Below are 11,101 nucleotides of genomic sequence, written 5' to 3'. Positions count from 1 at the left end.
TTCGACACTTCAAAATAGGGGACTTAGTTCTGAGAAAAGTCACCCTCAACACCCGAGATCCAAACGAGCGGAAGCTTGGCCCAAATTGGGAAGGACCATATCAGGTCCTTGGTATCATTGGAAAGGGATCTTACAAGCTTGGCACGATGAACGGCGAGCAACTACCAAATAATTGGAACATATCACTCCTCAAACGATACTATTGCTAAGGTATGACTCTCTCCCTTTTCATTTATATTTGACACTAACCTATTACAGGTGTTCGATCGAAGACATCGGGAAATTCTTCAACACAAAGACTTCAGGTTTCAAAGCACGCGTTGCACTTTTTTTTCCTTAGATCGGTTTTTGTCCCAAATGGATTTTTACGGTGAGGTTTTTAACGAGGAAATAATTATATGTGCTACCTGGGGACAATTCAACAGTATCCGAGGCTTCTTTACAATCAACCTCGAATACTGAGGGGCATCACCCTCGGATGTTATGTTTTCAAAGAAGATGCTTTGTGTCAACAGGGTCTAGATAGAAATTTTTTGTAAAGGGTCAAACGGTCAAATGAATCGTGCCCATGTAGATTGCCCGAGCCTTAATAACAAAACATGTACACATGCATGATCTATTGAAAGAAGTGTCTTTTCCTTATCAGATGTTCCATGCCTTAGTGAAATTTCTACTTTACAATTTCGTACTTACGATATTTTACGGAAGCCAACGCAAGAGCCAATCGCAACTAAAGCTTGAGCAATTAACCCCGTACTCGGGCACTAACGTCCGAAAATCGACATACTCGAATTGTTAAACTCTCCAAATCTTAAGACCTTAAAAAGGCAATCCTCGATTTTATAGGCCACGGCCACCCCACTAGGGGACTGATACTTCGAACAAGTTTGAAGTATAATCAAGAAACAAGCCCAATGGGAAAATATCAAGTTAAAGGATACTGCCAAACTATCACGGTTCAGAGACGTCCAAATTTCGTAATTAAACAGGCCTTCAAACATGTTCATAAAACCGGTTAAAAGGTTTATGACTGACTATTTCTCTAAATGGGTTGAAGCACAGGATTTTGAGAAAGTCAAAGAGAAAGAAGTTATTTCGAGATCAGAGAACTACATCGAGGGTCAGCCTCGTAATAGATCAGGCCTGAGCACGAAGACAAGGTACCGAATTCGGAGATCGAGGCGCCATCGAGATCGAGGTCCCCGACGATCGAGACCAGATATGATCAGCTTCGAGCGGAACGCAATAACGGAAAGGTAAAATATCCGTAACTGGTCGGAGATCACGGCGGAAATCTCAGAACGGATCAAATCAAGGGCGGTTATTTGTATCAATTATGGGATTTACTTCCGTAATTAGAATTGTACCACTATTAGAATTCATCTAGTATATAAAGAGGGGTCCTCATCATTTGTAAACACCTTACATTCATACAGATCATAACAATATAATATTTCTCTATTGTTCATCAATTTATTGTCTTTAACTGTTCTTGCTTTACTACTCTCAAGGGTTCATTAGCTCGAGAACACTGTCCAAATATCGGTTTGTTTTATATTCTTATCAATTCCATCACTTATCTCTAAATTAATCAATTGGTATTAAGTGAAATCACGTGTCCTTAAAATTACATTACAAGTTTAATTGTTACTCGATTTCGATTTTTAGGGTAACCACAACCAAAGGGCTCTGAGTTGTAAAGCCAAAATCTTTATTTAATTCTTTCCTTTTGCTATAACAAAATCTAACTTTAAAAAGTGGCAAATAGTCCAAATATATTAAAATGTTATTTTTGGAAAACAATGGAAATCATAGTACCCTCATGCAATAAATGAAAGTTAAACAAATAATTACTTAATAAGAAAGATAAATATAATTACAAAGCCGACTATTCAATATCCCATAATTAAGACCACATTTTTTATTTTTGATTTTACAACTTTATAAGGTAGAGCTTCACTATAAGTTAAATTACAATTTGGCTTGTCCCTCACTTTTAAAGTACTTCAAGACAGTGGCCTGGTCTCTCTTTCTTTTTCTTTCTTAAGAGATAAGGTTGTCCTTGTCTCTTAGGACACTTTCCATATACTATACTAGATTTCTATAGTGGAAGGTAGTGAACCAAATTGATAAGCAAGAATCCCGGCCAGAAATTTAAGTCCAAGTATTATTAAATTTATATTACTTTTATTTTATGACTTTATCATCTGCTTTTTGTTAATCTATCATATATTTCTTTTTTGTGTTATTTGTTTTAATTCTAAATTTAAGATCATAGATCTACTTGCCAACTAATTGATCTTCCCAGTGGATATTTATCTGTGTGATTATGCGCATATAAGTAAAAGGGCTTTTGAGTTGGAACTAAAAGAGCCAGAATCTTATCAAAGATTAGTGTTTAGAATCCCAATCTTGTTTGTGTATTTTAATGAATATCCCATTCATAAGTACACATGTTTATGGTAGACTGCTGTATTTAAAAATAGATTTTAAGGGTTTGATTTATGGGTGGTACTTTATTATGCCAAGAGAAACATGGGCCCCACCCAAAAGTTGACTACCTTTCCACTAGCAATTCAGCTGCATGGAGTGGGATTTAATTTCTGTGGTTATGACGTCCAAGCACATAAATTCATACAATGTTGTATGAATTAGTTCTAATTAAGTTTAATTAGAATTTTCGACTTAGTTACAATAATTTTCAATCTTTTATATCATTGTCATAATATTATTTCTATAAGATGGAAAAAAGTTGAAAGCCCTATTGATGATAGGCTATAATTACGTATTTTAGTCGCTTATTACACTCTAATTTACTGAACTTTAATTGAGTTTGAGCTTTAATCGCTAGTGTTTTGCACTAATTGTGTGTTTTATGCCTTGTAGGAGGGATTCCGAGCTATGTAGATGTTATGGAATGAATTCAAGTGATTTGGAGCTTTGAAGTCTGAGTAAAAGCCCAAGGAATTAAGCCGGGATCATGTTCGGGGAACAACGGATGATAATTAAGAGCGAACGAGGAATCGAGTAGGTATATTATGCACTGTCTAGTAAAATGCACATAACTTTTTGCTCAGAACTCCATTTGACTCCACAATATATGGTTGGAAAGCTAACTCAAAGGGTTACAACTTTCATGTTTTACGTTTTTCGAAATTTCCAATAGTACAGGGTAAAATGTGTGTGTCAAGTGCGCGGCCGCGCTCGTCAGGCAGAATCAAAGTGGATATGTGCGGTCCAAGCGCGGCCGTGCACGTCCTATCCGGAAAATATGTCCTTTTTCGCGTAGGAGAATGTGTAATTGTTTGGGCCCAACCCTACTTGGTATATATACATGGAAAAATGATATTTTGAGGACCTTTGACATACTTTTGACATAATTTAGACCTAAGGAGGCTAAGGAGACTGAGGATTCGACCTAAGAAGGCAATAACACATTAGGAGCAAGGCGGAGAATTCTTCTACAAGTTTCTCACTTCCTTCTTCCCATTTCCATTATTGGTTATGACTTTTAGTATTGTATTTAATTTTGCATACTATTATGAATAGCTAATTTGTTATCTAGGGTTTTGATAGAACCTTTTGTGGGATAAATTCTTGTTATATTTTTATATAATTGAGCCGTAGTATTTTCTCTATTTGTTCAACTATATTATTCTTTTGGTTGATTGAAGGGCCCTCAATTAGCTGTGCCTATTTAGTATGTATTATTTAGGTAGTTGTTGAACAACATCACTCCGGACGTATGTGAAGAATCAATAACCAAGGGTTTAAAGGTGGGATTAGGGATAACGAAACCTTGGGTGCAATCTAAGTGAGCTGTAATTAAAGCCAGCTAGCGTAACTCGGGAGAGTATGTCTAGTAAATTATCTTAATTACTCGGAAGAGAATTACAACACGTAGAGCGCTCATGATCGGTAGAGAATACTTAGGCAAAATTATAGAAGACATAGCGGGAAGGATTCGGACAATTGGGGAAATCATAACTCTAGATCTCCTTAATCTTTTCTCCAACCTGTAGTATCTTTAGTGTTAATGTATTATTTTAATTTGTTAGTTAGTTAGTTAAACACAAGAATCTTAATATCTATAAGTTAGGAATTGTTCAAGCTTGTATTCTTGGTGATAGTGAACAACTGTAGCTAAGCCTTAGTTATCTGTGGAATTCGACTCCGAACTTGTAAACCGGATTATATTTGCAACGACCGCTTTGTCCTTTTTATAAGGCATAATTGGGCGTGATCACCTATTATACGTAGCTAGTATTTGGCCATAAATTTCTAAATTTATTTTAAAAAATTTGATTTCGGTGAAGTTCGGTGTGAAGATGAAAATATGTTTGGACATAATTTTTTAAAACATATTTCACTTTCTTTTTTTTTTTGAAAAAAATAAAATGTGACTTATACTCATAAGTTCTAAAAACTATAATAATACCCAACAATATCAAACAAACAAACTTGCTAATCCTATATATGCAGAACCTTCATCGATGCCAATCATTATCATTATCACAAACCATAGTCCTGAACATAGATAGGTTTGGTACAAAATTATCATTTTTATAACGAACTACATAATACACTGTACAAATGAAAACGATAGTAATTAGCTTGTAGATTAGTTTGGGCATAATAGATGGTGGGCTTTTTTGTAAAAATTACACGGGGCGCCCTATTTGGTTGCCTCCATTTAACCTATACCCATTTTTTAAAAAACTTTTAACTTGTACCCACTTTTTAAATAACTCCAGCCCTCTTTCTCCTCCTCCTTCTCCTCCTTTGTTTTCTTTTTCAAGTCACAAAACAAATTGGTATTTATCTCTAGAAGCAACGCTGCTTTAGTTATAAGGTCAATTTTTTTAATTGAACAGTTCGTTAGTTATACTTCTGCCCCAAATTTACAGCAAATTAGTCTTAGAAAAAAGTTTAAGTTACCAGTAGGGTTTGTTTTGGATTGCTCACTATTGGAAAGCATTTTTGTAAGGCAATTACTTCTATTCAAACATTTCTGCACAAACTTTGTGAAACCCAAGCCAGGTCGAGCAAAATGAGACAAGAGGAAGTGCTATATTATCTAACTAATATATCACAAAATTCATTCTTGGAAGCTACAGTGAAAAGGCAAAGAAAGATTAACAGGAGATGATTTTACATTTTCAGAGTTGGTATTTATACCCATCTGTTCAAGAGAAAGCTTCATTTATCCCATTGATTTACAAGAAAAGAAAGAATTGATTTCTTATATTCAATGCTTAATTTGAAAAGAAGGAAAGACTTTTTCCTTGCTTAGAACTTGGGAGAACATCAACAGAGGAACTGCAGTTATCTTTCCAGCGTCTTCGTTTTTTTTAAGTAATATGTACTATACAATGATTGGTAGAAAACCATCTCTGGATGTCAGTGACGAAGATCTATTACTTCATTTAGTAGGGAACAAGATCTCTCAGTTACAACACAAAAACTTAAGTTCTAGAGCTGAAGTTTCCCAATTACAACACAAAAGCTTCAGCTCTAGAGCTGAAGTTTCCAGTTATAACACAAAAACTTCAGCTCTAGAGCTGAAGTTTCGCAGTTACAACACAAAAACTTCAGCTCTAGAGCTGAACTTCAGGCCCGGCTACTAGAATGCTGAAGTTTTGCGTGATTGACTTTGCTACTTCAGCCCCCTGTGCTGAAGTTATGCGAAAAAGCGGGTACGCTTGCAATTTTTTTTGCAAAGCGGACACAAGTTAAAATGTGACACAAAAAACGGGTATAGTTGCAAATGCCCTGCTTTTTCATACAATACAAAAGTTTGGGATAATTTTTGAAATTGTTAAAAAATCCAACAGTAATATTTTGGGTCAAAAACATGTCTAGAGCTAGTTTTGGGATTTAAAAAATTTGTTTTCAAAATCTGTCAAAACATGAATAAAATCTATAAAGAAACATCAAAAAAAAAAAAAAAAAGTTTGGCAAAATCTATGGTCAAACGAGGCCTACGGAGATATCTCATTATACATTAAAATTTTATATTCTATGTCTACGTACTCACATAATAAACTTTAAAGTTAACGAACAAAACGAATTACATCACACATTTATCTTTTTGAATTCACGGTTATGAATTTAAGTTGGGATTCGAACTTAATTTTCTTCCAATGAATATTATTTAGCGAATTTCGCAGGTAATTTTCTTCCAAATATTACTTAGAGAAATTCAAAATTAATTTCTTCAAGTTTAGTTGCATGAAAAGATCACTACTTGAACATGAAGCCAAAGAAGAGATGCACTTGTGCTCCCTAATTATGTAAACTGGCTTTTATTCACTTAATTTAGAAAAAAACTAAAATATTACTTTGTATCTCACACACATGAACAATTATGTGTTTATATTGAACAACTTTCGGACCAAGATTTTAAATAATCTAAGATTTTGGGTCCTTCAATTCCAGTTAACCCTCACAAAGAAAAATTTATGAATATAGTCAGTCATATGTCAAAATTGCAGTGCACGCCATATTTTAACAGCTGATTGGACATTCCAGATAAACCCACTAAACCCCTATTTGCCACATCCACAAGCATTCTACCTCAATAATTAATTGTACTAAGAGTCGTTTCACAAATTTTTTAACCTTTGAAGATTCTGAAGAGCTTTGTCTCGAAATTCTTCATAAACACAATATCTTTCACTTCAGCTCCATATAAAATCCTTCACTAGATTAGTACTAATTCTCATTATATTGCGTGTGTGGTTTAATTTTTGTTATTTTATTTTATAGTATAAGGATAATTATATTCTAGCTAGCTAGTTGCTCCTCCATAAATAAAGTTACACCACTTTAATTCCCTTCCACTGCCCAAAGTGAAGTATTTTCCAACTATAAATACCCCCACTAACTAATTGCGTCCCATCACCAAAACAAACCATCTCTCAAGAAAACAAGACAACCCTATCAAAGAAAAACCACTAGTATTTTTTTCAATGGAGACTACTCAAAATTGTTCAACTATAATTAGTTGTGAAATACAAATCATAAGGGCAAGAAACATAGAACAAAGTTCTTTAGGAAAAAACAGCTTGTTTGTTAGATGCTATCTTCCAGCAGGAAACAACCAAAGAGTTCAACTAAACAGCCAAGAAATAATCTCATCATCAAAATGTGATAGTAACTTGTTTTGGGATGAATCTTTCTCATTGGATTGCATGGGAACTCAAGAATCCATTAACATGCTCAAGCAAGGAACAGTCATTTTCGAGCTCCGGTCAAGAAAATATCTCCCAGTTTTTGGGAAAAATATTGGCGGATCGCAAGTGTTGGGGAGAGCTGAAATTCCATGGAAAAGAGTATTTGAGTCAACAGAAATGGAGATTGAGGAATGGGCAATATTCATTGCTACTAATTCTAAGAATAATAATAAGGGTGTGCATAATGAAGATGTGAAACCTCCAGCAGTAAAAATAGCAATGAAGGTTAATATAAAAGAGACAACAAAAGTCAAGAAAAATAATAGATCATGGGATGAGTCATGTGCTTGTAAAGGTTACTGTGGGTGCAATGGTTGTAATATTTTCAGTGCTGAAGATTATGAAATATTTGCACTTGGAGCTGCTTTAGATTAAGGCCAGAAATGGGCGAAGCTCTAATTAATTAAGGTGCTACTGAATTAGATTGATTTTTTTTTTTTGTGACTTAGACTAATTCTTACATTAACTACATCATTGTACGTTTAGTAATGTTAAGAATCTCATTGCTTTGATAGAATAAATACAAGGCTTTTTATCTTTTCATAGAAATTGTTCTTTCTTGTTTTTTACTTCAGTTCCCTTAAAGTGAATCTTGACTCCTTTCTTTTCAGTATCAACAATACATTAATGAAATGATAATTAGCATACCATATTACAATTAATTAATTAATTATATAGATCAATATCTAAACCTTAATTGTTCACGAAAGCAAAATCTTTAAGCAAATTAAAATTTTCAAGAATCAATAAAATGCTGTTTTTCAGGATAATCGAACAAAAGACCTCAAGGGTCAAAGCATAATAGTCTGATTGGAAAAACAATCCAAATATCGTTAGACCTCTAGTTGGAGAAACTAATAATTTGTTCCTGTTGGTTCTGGGAGCCAACTCAACAGAAAAATAGTGTGTTTCTTCGAGGGGATATTGAAGGCAATAGTCAAAAGTGTAATTAAAAGATTGTTGCGGTGCTTACAATTTATGTGTTGTTTATACTGCTACTTGGCTGTGGCTTAATAAACTTGCTACTACTAGTATTTTACATCAGAAGAACATAAGAGTATGCTATTTTGGAAATTAAGTTGATATGCACTAACCTTAGATTCATTTAGTGTAAATAAATGTATCTTTTTTTTTTCACTTTCTACTTTATTTTATGGCTGAATTGTCATAAACTTTCCTCGTTGAGTGCAGAAGGTCTACATTGCTACACTTCCTATTTATTTAGTATTCGACTCGATTGGCCCGACTAAATCGGATTCACACAGAGTATTGGTAGGTCCACAATGGGTCAAGTATTTTCTATCAAAAAATTTGTCATTTCTCGGGCATGATACTTTTGATTCAAGGGTGAAGAAATCCAAATCATCTGATCACGCTCTTTGATGATATTTAACTTTATGATAATAATAGGGATCAATTATTAGTTTTAGTTTTTGTCAATTCATAGTACTCTCGTCTCTAATAAAATGTGTTAAACAAATAATAATAATAATAATAATAATAATAATAATAATAATAATAATAATAATAATAATAATAATAATAATAATAATAATAATAATAATAATAATAATAACTTGGCTTGGCCCTCCTTGTTTCAAAATTCTTCCACACCGTAGCCTGGTCTCTTTCTCTTTCCTTCTTGTTATGTGATAAGACACTTTCCATTCTAGACTAGATTTCTATATATGGGTGGAAGCAGTAATCCAATTAAATTAAGCAGGAATCCAGAAATTTAAGTTCAAGCATTGTTAATTTTATACTATTTCTTTAACGACTTTGAAGTCTATTTTTTCAATTATCGATCTATCATACATCTCTCTTTTCTTATGTTATTTATTTTAGTTTCTTAGATTTAAGATAATGGATATCTAGTTGCCAACTAGTCGATCTTCCTTAACTCTATATATAATGTCTATATCTGATTGTGCGCATTAGGGTGTAATTACACAGTTTGACATATTTGCCTAGCCAAGTAATTACTTGGTCATCATGGAGTTGGGTGTAATTGGAGAGGTATAATTTCACTCTCCAATTCTCAAGGTGAGGTGAAAATTGATGGTAATTACACTTGTAATTACAATTTACAAGGTCAATTTTAAATTTCTTCCATATTTGTTTTTATTTAAATTATTTTCTTTATAACTTTTAATTTCTTTTTATTTTAATTTTTTATTTTTACTTTTTAATTTTAAAATATATTTTTTTTTGCATATTATTTATCATTTATTTCTCTACTTTTACTTCTTGCGATTTCATGTAATTGCTCGTACATTTTATTTCTTATTTGTTTTATTTTCTTCATTTAGCGTAACTGCATTATTATTCTAATTTTTTAAACTACACCACCTAATATTAGAAATAATGAGTCATTTACAAACTTGGCATATAATGACTGTTGTCATTAAAGTAGAATTTCGTTGTTGAATGAAGTTATAAACTTATTATGTTTCCTAATCTTAAGTTATATATATTGGAACTTATTTTATTATATTGGAATTTGAATATGTTAAACCTTTTTTTTTGGATTTTGAAATTGTGTTATATTTATGGTTCCAATTTACTTGTTTTAGTAGTATTGACTTGTTATTTCACATTGCATTGCATGTTGTTCATATTTTTGTTAGAGTTGATAGATTAGTTTTGTCAAACATTTGAATAATTTATGACACTATATTTACAACAACAACAACAACCCAGTATAATCCCATTAGTAGGGTCTGGGGAGGGTAGTGTGTACGCAGACCTTACCCCTACCTTGGGATAGAGAGGTTGTTTCCAAATAGACCATCGGCATCCTTCCCTCCAAGAACTCCCCACCTTGCTCTTGGGGTAACTCGAACTCACAACCTCTTGGTTGGAGGAAGTTGCTTACCATCAGAGCAATCCCTCTTGTCACTAAATATTAATTTAATATATCAAACATGCATTCCATGACGTTCTTACAAAACATATGGTTTTAGTTTTTATAATTAATTAAATTAATATTATTAATTTTAAAAATATATACCAATTATTTTTGCAATATCAGTTATAAATATATGATTACTAATTAATGTATATTCAAGAAAAAATATGCTTCTTAAATACCAAATCTAATTTCAATTATACTTATTAAAAATCATTTATAGGCATATATTTATTATATCAAAATTTTAAGTTTTGATAACTACATCATTTAAAATTTAATTTAACTGTATAATTATATTTGTACAATCAAATAATATATTTTTATTACACTATAATTACGTTATGAAAAACAAATAAATTATATAGTTACTATGTTATTACACCAATTCCAACTACCAGATAGCTTTCCAAACATGCCCTGAAGGTTTGTTTGTCACAAAACCCGAGTATTGGACCCTATATTCTTCTCCAAAACAATGGGCATATTTGATTCATATGCATATATAGATATAGTTGTGAAATAGCCAGAGACATTCCATATATCTTAAAAATAGACACAAATCCATTATACATTTATACTTAAATTTCATGCTTCTAACTATATGGCCAAATCCATGACACCAGCCACCTTTAATAGGAAGAAATTTAAAAATAACCAAATTTACAAGTGGTCATTCAAAAATAGTCACAGTTTTAAAGGTAATCGAAATTTAGCCACTTTTTATGTAAAGATAAATTTAAACAAAAATACTGTTCAAAATCCGAAAAATATTTCAGTATAATATACTGGTCCAGCATAATATACCGGAGATTGGAGCATCGGTGCTCCAATCTCCAGTATATTATGCTGAAAATTTTCGTGTTGGAGTTCCAGCATAATATGGTATGCTGGAAGTTCATATACATGTGCACCAATCTTCAATATATTATGCTGGAACTTTCTGTGTTGCAGCAAA

General features: G+C 32.5%; 1 protein-coding gene across 1 annotated transcript; it reads left to right on the top strand.

Moving 5' to 3' along the window:
• The first annotated feature begins 6,971 nt into the window (after positions 1-6,971).
• On the top strand, positions 6,972-7,610 carry LOC142165850 (uncharacterized). The gene has a single exon (XM_075224229.1). The coding sequence runs from the start codon at positions 6,972-6,974 to the stop codon at positions 7,608-7,610; it is 639 nt and encodes a 212-aa protein (XP_075080330.1).
• Positions 7,611-11,101: the final 3,491 nt, after the last annotated feature.

This window comes from Nicotiana tabacum, chromosome 11 (genome assembly GCF_000715075.1).
Source record: "Nicotiana tabacum cultivar K326 chromosome 11, ASM71507v2, whole genome shotgun sequence".
NCBI classification, from domain to species: domain Eukaryota; kingdom Viridiplantae; phylum Streptophyta; class Magnoliopsida; order Solanales; family Solanaceae; genus Nicotiana; species Nicotiana tabacum.
The sequence above is the reverse complement of the archived record's forward strand: the minus strand, read 5'-3'. Positions and strand labels throughout refer to the sequence as shown.